Source organism: Salvelinus alpinus, chromosome 3 (genome assembly GCF_045679555.1).
Source record: "Salvelinus alpinus chromosome 3, SLU_Salpinus.1, whole genome shotgun sequence".
In the NCBI taxonomy this organism is placed as follows: Eukaryota; Metazoa; Chordata; class Actinopteri; order Salmoniformes; family Salmonidae; genus Salvelinus; species Salvelinus alpinus.
In genome coordinates this window covers 868278-883433 of record NC_092088.1, presented here as the reverse complement: position 1 = coordinate 883433, position 15156 = coordinate 868278, and the positions used below count along the sequence as shown (strand labels likewise).

Here is a 15156-nt window from a genome sequence, read left to right as displayed (position 1 = left end):
CACGTTTATCTGCTACCACTACTAATGTTCTACTAGTCAACACGTTTATCTGCTACCACTACTAATGTTCTGCTGCTACCACTACTAATGTTCTGCTAGTCAACACATTTATCTGCTACCACTACTAATGTTCTACTAGTCAACACGTGTATCTGCTACCACTACTAATGTTCTGCTAGTCAACACGTTTATCTGCTACCACTACTAATGTTCTGCTGCTACCACTACTAATGTTCTGCTAGTCAACACATTTATCTGCTACCACTACTAATGTTCTACTAGTCAACACGTTTATCTGCTACCACTACTAATGTTCTACTAGTCAACACATTTATCTGCTACCACTACTAATGTTCTGCTGCTACCACTACTAATGTTCTGCTAGTCAACACGTTTATCTGCTACCACTACTAATGTTCTACTAGTCAACACGTTTATCTGCTACCACTACTAATGTTCTGCTGCTACCACTACTAATGTTCTGCTAGTCAAAACGTTTATCTGCTACCACTACTAATGTTCTGCTGCTACCACTACTAATGTTCTGCTAGTCAACACATTTATCTGCTACCACTACTAATGTTCTGCTGCTACCACTACTAATGTTCTGCTAGTCAACACATGTATCTGCTACCACTACTAATGTTCTGCTGCTACCACTACTAATGTTCTGCTGCTACCACTACTAATGTTCTGCTGCTACCACTACTAATGTTCTGCTAGTCAACACGTTTATCTGCTACCACTACTAATGTTCTGCTGCTACCACTACTAATGTTCTGCTGCTACCACTACTAATGTTCTGCTGCTACCACTACTAATGTTCTACTAGTCAACACGTTTATCTGCTACCACTACTAATGTTCTGCTGCTACCACTACTAATGTTCTGCTAGTCAACACGTTTATCTGCTACCACTACTAATGTTCTACTAGTCAACACGTTTATCTGCTACCACTACTAATGTTCTGCTGCTACCACTACTAATGTTCTACTAGTCAACACGTTTATCTGCTACCACTACTAATGTTCTACTAGTCAACACGTTTATCTGCTACCACTACTAATGTTCTGCTGCTACCACTACTAATGTTCTGCTAGTCAACACATTTATCTGCTACCACTACTAATGTTCTACTAGTCAACACGTGTATCTGCTACCACTACTAATGTTCTGCTAGTCAACACGTTTATCTGCTACCACTACTAATGTTCTGCTGCTACCACTACTAATGTTCTGCTAGTCAACACATTTATCTGCTACCACTACTAATGTTCTACTAGTCAACACGTTTATCTGCTACCACTACTAATGTTCTACTAGTCAACACATTTATCTGCTACCACTACTAATGTTCTGCTGCTACCACTACTAATGTTCTGCTAGTCAACACGTTTATCTGCTACCACTACTAATGTTCTACTAGTCAACACGTTTATCTGCTACCACTACTAATGTTCTACTAGTCAACACGTTTATCTGCTACCACTACTAATGTTCTGCTGCTACCACTACTAATGTTCTGCTAGTCAACACATTTATCTGCTACCACTACTAATGTTCTACTAGTCAACACATTTATCTGCTACCACTACTAATGTTCTACTAGTCAACACGTTTATCTGCTACCACTACTAATGTTCTGCCTGTCAACACGTTTATCTGCTACCACTACTAATGTTCTGCTGCTACCACTACTAATGTTCTGTTAGTCAACACGTTTATCTGCTACCACTACTAATGTTCTACTAGTCAACACGTTTATCTGCTACCACTACTAATGTTCTGCTGCTACCACTACTAATGTTCTGTTAATCAACACGTTTATCTGCTACCACTACTAATGTTCTACTAGTCAACACGTTTATCTGCTACCACTACTAATGTTCTGCTGCTACCACTACTAATGTTCTGCTAGTCAACACATTTATCTGCTACCACTACTAATGTTCTGCTAGTCAACACGTTTATCTGCTACCACTACTAATGTTCTACTAGTCAACACATTTATCTGCTACCACTACTAATGTTCTGCTGCTACCACTACTAATGTTCTACTAGTCAACACGTTTATCTGCTACCACTACTAATGTTCTGCTAGTCAACACGTTTATCTGCTACCACTACTAATGTTCTGCTGCTACCACTACTAATGTTCTACTAGTCAACACGTTTATCTGCTACCACTACTAATGTTCTACTGCTACCACTACTAATGTTCTACTAGTCAACACGTTTATCTGCTACCACTACTAATGTTCTACTAGTCAACACGTTTATCTGCTACCACTACTAATGTTCTGCTAGTCAACACGTTTATCTGCTACCACTACTAATGTTCTGCTGCTACCACTACTAATGTTCTGCTGCTACCACTACTAATGTTCTGCTAGTCAACACGTTTATCTGCTACCACTACTAATGTTCTGCTGCTACCACTACTAATGTTCTACTAGTCAACACGTTTATCTGCTACCACTACTAATGTTCTACTAGTCAACACGTTTATCTGCTACCACTACTAATGTTCTGCTGCTACCACTACTAATGTTCTACTAGTCAACACGTTTAACTGCTACCACTACTAATGTCCTGCTGCTACCACTACTAATGTTCTACTAGTCAACACGTTTATCTGCTACCACTACTAATGTTCTGCTAGTCAACACATTTATCTGCTACCACTACTAATGTCCTGCTACTACCACTACTAATGTTCTACTAGTCAACACATTTATCTGCTACCACTACTAATGTTCTACTAGTCAACACATTTATCTGCTACCACTACTAATGTCCTGCTACTACCACTACTAATGTTCTGCTGCTACCACTACTAATGTTCTACTAGTCAACACATTTATCTGCTACCACTACTAATGTTCTACTAGTCAACACATTTATCTGCTACCACTACTAATGTCCTGCTACTACCACTACTAATGTCCTGCTACTACCACTACTAATGTTCTACTAGTCAACACATTTATCTGCTACCACTACTAATGTTCTACTAGTCAACACGTTTATCTGCTACCACTACTAATGTTCTGCTGCTACCACTACTAATGTTCTGCTAGTCAAAACGTTTATCTGCTACCACTACTAATGTTCTGCTGCTACCACTACTAATGTTCTGCTAGTCAACACATTTATCTGCTACCACTACTAATGTTCTGCTGCTACCACTACTAATGTTCTGCTAGTCAACACATGTATCTGCTACCACTACTAATGTTCTGCTGCTACCACTACTAATGTTCTGCTGCTACCACTACTAATGTTCTGCTGCTACCACTACTAATGTTCTGCTAGTCAACACGTTTATCTGCTACCACTACTAATGTTCTGCTGCTACCACTACTAATGTTCTGCTGCTACCACTACTAATGTTCTGCTGCTACCACTACTAATGTTCTACTAGTCAACACGTTTATCTGCTACCACTACTAATGTTCTGCTGCTACCACTACTAATGTTCTGCTAGTCAACACGTTTATCTGCTACCACTACTAATGTTCTACTAGTCAACACGTTTATCTGCTACCACTACTAATGTTCTGCTGCTACCACTACTAATGTTCTACTAGTCAACACGTTTATCTGCTACCACTACTAATGTTCTACTAGTCAACACGTTTATCTGCTACCACTACTAATGTTCTGCTGCTACCACTACTAATGTTCTGCTAGTCAACACATTTATCTGCTACCACTACTAATGTTCTACTAGTCAACACGTGTATCTGCTACCACTACTAATGTTCTGCTAGTCAACACGTTTATCTGCTACCACTACTAATGTTCTGCTGCTACCACTACTAATGTTCTGCTAGTCAACACATTTATCTGCTACCACTACTAATGTTCTACTAGTCAACACGTGTATCTGCTACCACTACTAATGTTCTGCTGCTACCACTACTAATGTTCTGCTGCTACCACTACTAATGTTCTGCTAGTCAACACATTTATCTGCTACCACTACTAATGTTCTACTAGTCAACACGTTTATCTGCTACCACTACTAATGTTCTGCTAGTCAACACATTTATCTGCTACCACTACTAATGTTCTGCTGCTACCACTACTAATGTTCTACTAGTCAACACATTTATCTGCTACCACTACTAATGTTCTGCTAGTCAACACATTTACCTGCTACCACTACTAATGTTCTACTAGTCAACACGTTTATCTGCTACCACTACTAATGTTCTGCTAGTCAACACATGTATCTGCTACCACTACTAATGTTCTGCTGCTACCACTACTAATGTTCTGCTGCTACCACTACTAATGTTCTGCTGCTACCACTACTAATGTTCTGCTAGTCAACACGTTTATCTGCTACCACTACTAATGTTCTGCTGCTTCCACTACTAATGTTCTGCTGCTACCACTACTAATGTTCTGCTGCTACCACTACTAATGTTCTACTAGTCAACACGTTTATCTGCTACCACTACTAATGTTCTGCTGCTACCACTACTAATGTTCTGCTAGTCAACACGTTTATCTGCTACCACTACTAATGTTCTGCTAGTCAACACGTTTATCTGCTACCACTACTAATGTTCTACTAGTCAACACGTTTATCTGCTACCACTACTAATGTTCTGCTGCTACCACTACTAATGTTCTGCTAGTCAACACGTTTATCTGCTACCACTACTAATGTTCTACTAGTCAACACGTTTATCTGCTACCACTACTAATGTTCTGCTGCTACCACTACTAATGTCCTACTAGTCAACACGTTTATCTGCTACCACTACTAATGTTCTGCTAGTCAACACATTTATCTGCTACCACTACTAATGTTCTGCTGCTACCACTACTAATGTTCTGCTGCTACCACTACTAATGTTCTGCTAGTCAACACGTTTATCTGCTACCACTACTAATGTTCTGCTAGTCAACACGTTTATCTGCTACCACTACTAATGTTCTACTAGTCAACACGTTTATCTGCTACCACTACTAATGTTCTGCTGCTACCACTACTAATGTTCTGCTAGTCAACACATTTATCTGCTACCACTACTAATGTTCTGCTGCTACCACTACTAATGTTCTACTAGTCAACACATTTATCTGCTACCACTACTAATGTTCTGCTGCTACCACTACTAATGTTCTGCTAGTCAACACATTTATCTGCTACCACTACTAATGTTCTGCTGCTACCACTACTAATGTTCTACTAGTCAACACGTTTATCTGCTACCACTACTAATGTTCTGCTGCTACCACTACTAATGTTCTACTAGTCAACACGTTTATCTGCTACCACTACTAATGTTCTGCTAGTCAACACGTTTATCTGCTACCACTACTAATGTTCTGCTGCTACCACTACTAATGTTCTACTAGTCAACACGTTTATCTGCTACCACTACTAATGTTCTACTAGTCAACACATTTATCTGCTACCACTACTAATGTCCTGCTGCTACCACTACTAATGTTCTGCTGCTACCACTACTAATGTTCTACTAGTCAACACGTTTATCTGCTACCACTACTAATGTTCTACTAGTCAACACGTTTATCTGCTACCACTACTAATGTTCTGCTAGTCAACACGTTTATCTGCTACCACTACTAATGTTCTGCTGCTACCACTACTAATGTTCTACTAGTCAACACGTTTATCTGCTACCACTACTAATGTCCTGCTGCTACCACTACTAATGTTCTGCTAGTCAACACATTTATCTGCTACCACTACTAATGTCCTGCTGCTACCACTACTAATGTTCTACTAGTCAACACGTTTATCTGCTACCACTACTAATGTTCTGCTAGTCAACACATTTATCTGCTACCACTACTAATGTTCTGCTAGTCAACACATTTATCTGCTACCACTACTAATGTTCTACTAGTCAACACATTTATCTGCTACCACTACTAATGTTCTGCTGCTACCACTACTAATGTTCTACTAGTCAACACGTTTATCTGCTACCACTACTAATGTTCTACTAGTCAACACATTTATCTGCTACCACTACTAATGTTCTACTGCTACCACTACTAATGTTCTGCTAGTCAACACATTTATCTGCTACCACTACTAATGTTCTGCTGCTACCACTACTAATGTTCTGCTGCTACCACTACTAATGTTCTGCTGCTACCACTACTAATGTTCTGCTAGTCAACACGTTTATCTGCTACCACTACTAATGTTCTGCTAGTCAACACATTTATCTGCTACCACTACTAATGTTCTGCTGCTACCACTACTAATGTTCTACTAGTCAACACATTTATCTGCTACCACTACTAATGTTCGCCTGATAATTAATGGGTAACTGAATACGCGTGCGTGAACATACACACACCACTCTGGTGGGATCAGGCCCCAGTGACTCCCCTCGTCCCGACAAGGACTAGTGCTGATCTTCAACCCCCATGCCAATCACCCCCTGTCCCACAACACACTGGACTCATCCCCCTCCTCACACACGCTTCCAGCAAGGCAGAAAGAGCCCCTCTAGTCTCCATCAGTCTCCCTCTGTAACCCTCAGCCCCTCTAGTCTCCATCAGTCTCCCTCTGTAACCCTCAGCCCCTCTAGTCTCCATCAGTCTCCCTCTGTAACCCTCAGCCCCTCTAGGTTCCATCAGTCTCCCTCTGTAACCCTCAGCCCCTCTAGTCTCCATCAGTCTCCCTCTGTAACCCTCAGCCCCTCTAGTCTCCATCAGTCTCCCTCTGTAACCCTCAGCCCCTCTAGTCTCCATCAGTCTCCCTCTGTAACCCTCAGCCCCTCTAGTCTCCATCAGTCTCCCTCTGTAACCCTCAGCCCCTCTAGTCTCCATCAGTCTCCCTCTGTAACCCTCAGCCCCTCTAGGTTCCATCAGTCTCCCTCTGTAACCCTCAGCCCCTCTAGTCTCCATCAGTCTCCCTCTGTAACCCTCAGCTCCTCTAGGTTCCATCAGTCTCCCTCTGTAACCCTCAGCCCCTCTAGTCTCCATCAGTCTCCCTCTGTAACCCTCAGCTCCTCTAGGTTCCATCAGTCTCCCTCTGTAACCCTCTGCCCCTCTAGTCTCCATCAGTCTCCCTCTGTAACCCTCAGCCCCTCTAGGTTCCATCAGTCTCCCTCTGTAACCCTCAGCCCCTCTAGTCTCCATCAGTCTCCCTCTGTAACCCTCAGCCCCTCTAGGTTCCATCAGTCTCCCTCTGTAACCCTCAGCCCCTCTAGGTTCCATCAGTCTCCCTCTGTAACCCTCAGCCCCTCTAGTCTCCATCAGTCTCCCTCTGTAACCCTCAGCCCCTCTAGGTTCCATCAGTCTCCCTCTGTAACCCTCAGCTCCTCTAGGTTCCATCAGTCTCCCTCTGTAACCCTCTGCCCCGCTAGTCTCCATCAGTCTCCCTCTGTAACCCTCAGCCCCTCTAGGTTCCATCAGTCTCCCTCTGTAACCCTCAGCCCCTCTAGGTTCCATCAGTCTCCCTCTGTAACCCTCATCCCCTCTAGGTTCCATCAGTCTCCCTCTGTAACCCTCAGCCCCTCTAGGTTCCATCAGTCTCCCTCTGTAACCCTCAGCCCCTCTAGGTTCCATCAGTCTCCCTCTGTAACCCTCAGCCCCTCTAGTCTCCATCAGTCTCCCTCTGTAACCCTCAGCCCCTCTAGTCTCCATCAGTCTCCCTCTGTAACCCTCAGCCCCTCTAGTCTCCATCAGTCTCCCTCTGTAACCCTCAGCCCCTCTAGTCTCCATCAGTCTCCCTCTGTAACCCTCAGCCCCTCTAGGTTCCATCAGTCTCCCTCTGTAACCCTCAGCCCCTCTAGGTTCCATCAGTCTCCCTCTGTAACCCTCAGCCCCTCTAGGTTCCATCAGTCTCCCTCTGTAACCCTCAGCCCCTCTAGGTTCCATCAGTCTCCCTCTGTAACCCTCAGCCCCTCTAGGTTCCATCAGTCTCCCTCTGTAACCCTCAGCCCCTCTAGTCTCCATCAGTCTCCCTCTGTAACCCTCAGCCCCTCTAGTCTCCATCAGTCTCCCTCTGTAACCCTCAGCTCCTCTAGGTTCCATCAGTCTCCCTCTGTAACCCTCTGCCCCTCTAGTCTCCACCAGTCTCCCTCTGTAACCCTCAGCCCCTCTAGGTTCCATCAGTCTCCCTCTGTAACCCTCAGCCCCTCTAGTCTCCATCAGTCTCCCTCTGTAACCCTCAGCCCCTCTAGGTTCCATCAGTCTCCCTCTGTAACCCTCAGCCCCTCTAGTCTCCATCAGTCTCCCTCTGTAACCCTCAGCCCCTTTAGTCTCCATCAGTCTCCCTCTGTAACCCTCAGCCCCTCTAGTCTCCATCAGTCTCCCTCTGTAACCCTCAGCCCCTCTAGGTTCCATCAGTCTCCCTCTGTAACCCTCAGCCCCTCTAGGTTCCATCAGTCTCCCTCTGTAACCCTCAGCCCCTCTAGGTTCCATCAGTCTCCCTCTGTAACCCTCAGCCCCTCTAGGTTCCATCAGTCTCCCTCTGTAACCCTCAGCCCCTCTAGTCTCCATCAGTCTCCCTCTGTAACCCTCAGCCCCTCTAGTCTCCATCAGTCTCCCTCTGTAACCCTCAGCCCCTCTAGTCTCCATCAGTCTCCCTCTGTAACCCTCAGCCCCTCTAGTCTCCATCAGTCTCCCTCTGTAACCCTCGCCACTAGTTGTCTGCTGCTCCCTGATTGTCATGTTACAGCCTACTCAAAGCCTCGCCAGCGTTCCAACAAGACCCTCAGTGAGGCTTCCCTGCTCTCAGCCTGGCCTACAGAATCACTGAGAGGACAAACAACCAGAGTTCCTCAATGAATGACAAAGGATGTCGATTTAGCCAATTGTTACCCACTGACTCTTTCTCTTTCTCTGTCTCCTGTCTGGGTCTCCTGTCTGGGTCTCCTGTCTGGGTCTCCTGTCTGGGTCTCCTGTCTCTGTCTCCTGTCTGGGTCTCCTGTCTGGGTCTCCTGTCTGGGTCTCCTGTCTGGGTCTCCTGTCTCTCTCCTGTCTGGGTCTCTTGTCTCTGTCTCCTGTCTCTGTCTCTCTCTTGTCTGGGTCTTCTGTCTGGGTCTCTCTCCTGTCTGGGTCTCCTGTCTGGGTCTCTCTCCTGTCTGGGTCTCTCTCCTGTCTGGGTCTCTCTCCTGTCTGGGTCTCTCTCCTGTCTGGGTCTCTCTCCTGTCTGGGTCTCTCTCCTGTCTGGGTCTCTCTCCTGTCTGGGTCTCTCTCCTGTCTGGGTCTCTCTCCTGTCTGGGTCTCTCTCCTGTCTGGGTCTCTTGTCTGGGTCTCCTGTCTCTGTCTCCTGTCTGGGTCTCTCTCCTGTCTGGGTCTCTCTCCTGTCTGGGTCTCTCTCCTGTCTGGGTCTCTTGTCTGGGTCTCTCTCCTGTCTGGGTCTCCTGTCTCTGTCTCCTGTCTGGGTCTCTCTCCTGTCTGGGTCTCTTGTCTGGGTCTCTCTCCTGTCTGGGTCTCCTGTCTGGGTCTCTCTCCTTATCTGGGTCTCTCTCCTGTCTGGGTCTCTCTCCTGTCTGGGTCTCTCTCCTGTCTGGGTCTCTCTCTTGTCTGGGTCTCCTGTCTGGGTCTCTCTCCTTATCTGGGTCTCTCTCCTTATCTGGGTCTCTCTCCTGTCTGGGTCTCTCTCCTGTCTGGGTCTCTCTCTTGTCTGGGTCTCTCTCTTGTCTGGGTCTCCTGTCTGGGTCTCCTGTCTGGGTCTCTTGTCGCTCCTGTCTGGGTCTCCTGTCTGGGTCTCTTGTCTCTGTCTCCTGTCTGGGTCTCCTGTCTCTGTCTCCTGTCTCTGTCTCCTGTCTCTGTCTCCTGTCTGGGTCTCTGTGTTCCATGTAGGTGGGAGCTGAACGCCATGACGACCAACAGTAACATCAGTAGACCTATCTTCTCCTCTCACGGCTAATCTGGACTGGTACCCTCCCCAGTACCAGAACACCAGGGCTGAACTGACCCAGAGATACCACAGTACCAGAACACCAGGGCGGAACTGACCCAGAGATACCACAGTACCAGAACACCAGGGCTGAACTGACCCAGAGATACCACAGTACCAGAACACCAGGGCTGAACTGACCCAGAGATACCACAGTACCAGAACACCAGGGCTGAACTGACCCAGAGATACCACAGTACCAGAACACCAGGGCTGAACTGACCCAGAGATACCACAGTACCAGAACTCTACTCTCTCTTGCTGTTGTCTCTCTCTTGCTGTTGGCTCTCTTGCTGTTGTCTCTCTTCCTGTTGTCTCTCTCTTCCTGTTGTCTCTCTCTTGCTGTTGTCTCTCTTCCTGTTGTCTCTCTCTTCCTGTTGGCTCTCTCTTCCTGTTGGCTCTCTTGCTGTTGGCTCTCTTGCTGTTGGCTCGCTCTTCCTGTTGTCTCTCTCTTGCTGTTGGCTCTCTTCCTGTTGGCTCTCTTCCTGTTGGCTCTCTCTTCCTGTTGTCTCTCTTCCTGTTGGCTCTCTCTTCCTGTTGTCTCTCTCTTGCTGTTGGCTCTCTCTTCCTGTTGTCTCTCTCTTCCTGTTGTCTCTCTCTTGCTGTTGGCTCTCTCTTCCTGTTGTCTCTCTCTTGCTGTTGGCTCTCTCTTGCTGTTGACTCTCTCTTGCTGTTGACTCTCTCTTCCTGTTGTCTCTCTCTTCCTGTTGTCTCTCTCTTGCTGTTGGCTCTCTTGCTGTTGTCTCTCTCTTGCTGTTGGCTCTCTCTTCCTGTTGGCTCTCTCTTCCTGTTTGCTCTCTCTTCCTGTTTGCTCTCTTGCTGTTGGCTCTCTTCCTGTTGGCTCTCTCTTGCTGTTGGCTCTCTCTTCCTGTTGGCTCTCTTGCTGTTGGCTCTCTCTTGCTGTTGGCTCTCTCTTGCTGTTGGCTCTCTCTTGCTGTTGGCTCTCTCTTGCTGTTGGCTCTCTCTTGCTGTTGGCTCTCTCTTGCTGTTGGCTCTCTCTTGCTGTTGGCTCTCTTGCTGTTGGCTCTCTCTTGCTGTTGGCTCTCTCTTGCTGTTGGCTCTCTCTTCCTGTTGTCTCTCTCTTGCTGTTGGCTCTCTCTTGCTGTTGGCTCTCTCTTCCTGTTGGCTCTCTCTTCCTGTTGGCTCTCTCTTGCTGTTGGCTCTCTCTTCCTGTTGGCTCTCTCTTCCTGTTGGCTCTCTCTTGCTGTTGGCTCTCTCTTGCTGTTGTCTCTCTCTTCCTGTTGTCTCTCTCTTGCTGTTGGCTCTCTCTTGCTGTTGGCTCTCTCTTGCTGTTGGCTCTCTCTTCCTGTTGGCTCTCTCTTGCTGTTGGCTCTCTCTTGCTGTTGGCTCTCTCTTGCTGTTGGCTCTCTCTTGCTGTTGGCTCTCTCTTGCTGTTGGCTCTCTCTTGCTGTTGTCTCTCTCTTCCTGTTGTCTCTCTCTTGCTGTTGGCTCTCTCTTGCTGTTGGCTCTCTCTTGCTGTTGGCTCTCTCTTCCTGTTGTCTCTCTCTTGCTGTTGTCTCTCTCTTGCTGTTGGCTCTCTCTTGCTGTTGGCTCTCTCTTCCTGTTGGCTCTCTCTTCCTGTTGGCTCTCTCTTGCTGTTGGCTCTCTCTTGCTGTTGGCTAATTAAAATCATTGTTCTCCCAGTTCACCACATCTTCTCTATTTTAGCCCCTGGACACTGACAGGAGGGGTTCTATTGGTGCTGAATGGTGCTTTAGTATCTGGGTTCGTGTTACTCACAACTCACTGAGAATCACTTTGATTGTTTTACCAGTGTTATAATGAGCAGAGCATATTCTCCCTGATTGTTTTACCAGTGTTATAATGAGCAGAGCATATTCTCCCTGATTGTTTTAACAGTGTTATAATGAGCAGAGCATATTCTCCCTGATTGTTTTACCAGTGTTATAATGAGCAGAGCATATTCTCCCTGATTGTTTTACCAGTGTTATAATGAGCAGAGCATATTCTTCCTGATTGTTTTAACAGTGTTATAATGAGCAGAGCATATTCTCCCTGATTGTTTTAACAGTGTTATAATGAGCAGAGCATATTCTTCCTGATTGTTTTAACAGTGTTATAATGAGCAGAGCATATTCTCCCTGATTGTTTTAACAGTGTTATAATGAGCAGAGCATATTCTCCCTGATTGTTTTAACAGTGTTATAATGAGCAGAGCATATTCTCCCTGATTGTTTTAACAGTGTTATAATGAGCAGAGCATATTCTCCCTGATTGTTTTAACAGTGTTATAATGAGCAGAGCATATTCTCCCTGATTGTTTTAACAGTGTTATAATGAGCAGAGCATATTCTCCCTGATTGTTTTACCAGTGTTATAATGAGCAGAGCATATTCTCCCTAATTGTTTTAACAGTGTTATAATGAGCAGAGCATATTCTCCCTGATTGTTTTACCAGTGTTATAATGAGCAGAGCATATTCTCCCAGATTGTTTTAACAGTGTTATAATGAGCAGAGCATATTCTCCCTGATTGTTTTACCAGTGTTATAATGAGCAGAGCATATTCTCCCTGATTGTTTTAACAGTGTTATAATGAGCAGAGCATATTCTCCCTGATTGTTTTAACAGTGTTATAATGAGCAGAGCATATTCTCCCTGATTGTTTTAACAGTGTTATAATGAGCAGAGCATATTCTCCCTGATTGTTTTACCAGTGTTATAATGAGCAGAGCATATTCTCCCTGATTGTTTTAACAGTGTTATAATGAGCAGAGCATATTCTCCCTGATTGTTTTAACAATGTTATAATGAGCAGAGCATATTCTCCCTGATTGTTTTAACAGTGTTATAATGAGCAGAGCATTTTCTCCCTGATTGTTTTACCAGTGTTATAATGAGCAGAGCATATTCTCCCTGATTGTTTTAACAGTGTTATAATGAGCAGAGCATATTCTTCCTGATTGTTTTAACAGTGTTATAATGAGCAGAGCATATTCTCCCTGATTGTTTTAACAGTGTTATAATGAGCAGAGCATATTCTCCCTGATTGTTTTAACAGTGTTATAATGAGCAGAGCATATTCTTCCTGATTGTTTTACCAGTGTTATAATGAGCAGAGCATATTCTCCCTGATTGTTTTACCAGTGTTATAATGAGCAGAACATATTCTTCCTGATTGTTTTACCAGTGTTATAATGAGCAGAGCATATTCTCCCTGATTGTTTTAACAGTGTTATAATGAGCAGAGCATATTCTCCCTGATTGTTTTAACAGTGTTATAATGAGCAGAGCATATTCTCCCTAATTGTTTTAACAGTGTTATAATGAGCAGAGCATATTCTCCCTGATTGTTTTAACAGTGTTATAATGAGCAGAGCATATTCTCCCTAATTGTTTTAACAGTGTTATAATGAGCAGAGCATATTCTCCCTGATTGTTTTACCAGTGTTATAATGAGCAGAGCATATTCTCCCTGATTGTTTTACCAGTGTTATAATGAGCAGAGCATATTCTCCCTGATTGTTTTACCAGTGTTATAATGAGCAGAGCATATTCTCCCTGATTGTTTTACCAGTGTTATAATGAGCAGAGCATATTCTCCCTGATTGTTTTACCAGTGTTATAATGAGCAGAGCATATTCTCCCTGATTGTTTTAACAGTGTTATAATGAGCAGAGCATATTCTCCCTAATTGTTTTAACAGTGTTATAATGAGCAGAGCATATTCTCCCTGATTGTTTTACCAGTGTTATAATGAGCAGAACATATTCTTCACTCAACACTGATTTATCTTTTTTTAATTGCAAAGATAATGCTGACATGTTCTTGTTTTCTCTTCTCTCTGACTGATCAGATCAGTCTGTAGTGATTATCGTGTTTTTAAAGGGGAAATCCACCATTAGAAAAGCATCTCAGTGGTTACACAGCTCACATTGGGAAGGTTTTGTTGTTCATCAGGAGTTCTGTCATCTCTTCTCTCTGTGGAACAACTGGACGCCACTAAAATGTCTTCTACCTGACAGAATGCCTCCAACTAACCCCTATAGTTTACTGACTGTCTGGGTCTCCTGTCTGGGTCTCCTGTCTGGGTCTCCTGTCTGGGTCTCCTGTCTGGGTCTCCTGTCTGGGTCTCCTGTCTGGGTCTCCTGTCTGGGTCTCCTGTCTGGGTCTAAAATGTCTTCTACCTGACAGAATGCCTCCAACTAACCCCTATAGTTTACTGAGATGATGCCAACCACCTAGAACAAGTTAACAAAGATTTTATCTCCTGGTTAGTCATTTATACAAAAATACCAGTTACCTTGCTTTTCTTGCTCTGATTACCTATACTGGCACAGGAGAGTGTACAGATTACCTATACTGGCACAGGAGAGTGTACAGATTACCTATACTGGCACAGCAGAGTGGACAGATTACCTATACTGGCACAGCAGAGTGGACAGATTACCTATACTGGCACAGCAGAGTGGACAGATTACCTATACTGGCACAGCAGAGTGTACAGATTACCTATACTGGCACAGCAGAGTACAGATGACCTATACTGGCACAGCAGAGTGGACAGATTACCTATACTGGCACAGCAGAGTGGACAGATTACCTATACTGGCACAGCAGAGTGTACAGATTACCTATACTGGCACAGGAGAGTGGACAGATTACCTATACTGGCACAGCAGAGTGTACAGATTACCTATACTGGCACAGCAGAGTGGACAGATTACCTATACTGGCACAGCAGAGTGTACAGATTACCTATACTGGCACAGCAGAGTACAGATTACCTATACTGGCACAGCAGAGTGGACAGATTACCTATACTGGCACAGCAGAGTGGACAGATTACCTATACTGGCACAGCAGAGTGTACAGATTACCTATACTGGCACAGCAGAGTGTACAGATGACCTATACTGGCACAGCAGAGTGTACATATTACCTATACTGGCACAGCAGAGTGTACAGATGACCTATACTGGCACAGGAGAGTGTACATATTACCTATACTGGCACAGCAGAGTGTACAGATTACCTATACTGGCACAGCAGAGTGTACAGATTACCTATACTGGCACAGCAGAGTGTACAGATGACCTATACTGGCACAGCAGAGTGTACATATTACCTATACTGGCACAGCAGAGTGTACATATTACCTATACTGGCACAGCAGAGTGTACAGATTACCTATACTGGCACAGCAGAGTGTACAGATTACCTATACTGGCACAGCAGAGTGTACATATTACCTATACTGGCACAGCAGAGTGTACAGATTACCT

General features: G+C 44.7%; 1 protein-coding gene across 1 annotated transcript in view; it reads left to right on the top strand.

Moving 5' to 3' along the window:
• Nucleotides 1–10755, top strand: part of LOC139569906 (kelch domain-containing protein 3-like) — a 124430-nt gene extending 113675 nt beyond the window's left edge. Inside the window, exon 11 of the mRNA XM_071391232.1 lies at nt 9815–10755. Coding sequence (XP_071247333.1) covers nt 9815–9881 — 67 coding nt within the window. The 3' untranslated portion in view covers nt 9882–10755. The remainder of the gene's footprint in view (nt 1–9814) is intronic.
• The last annotated feature ends 4401 nt before the right edge of the window (nt 10756–15156 follow it).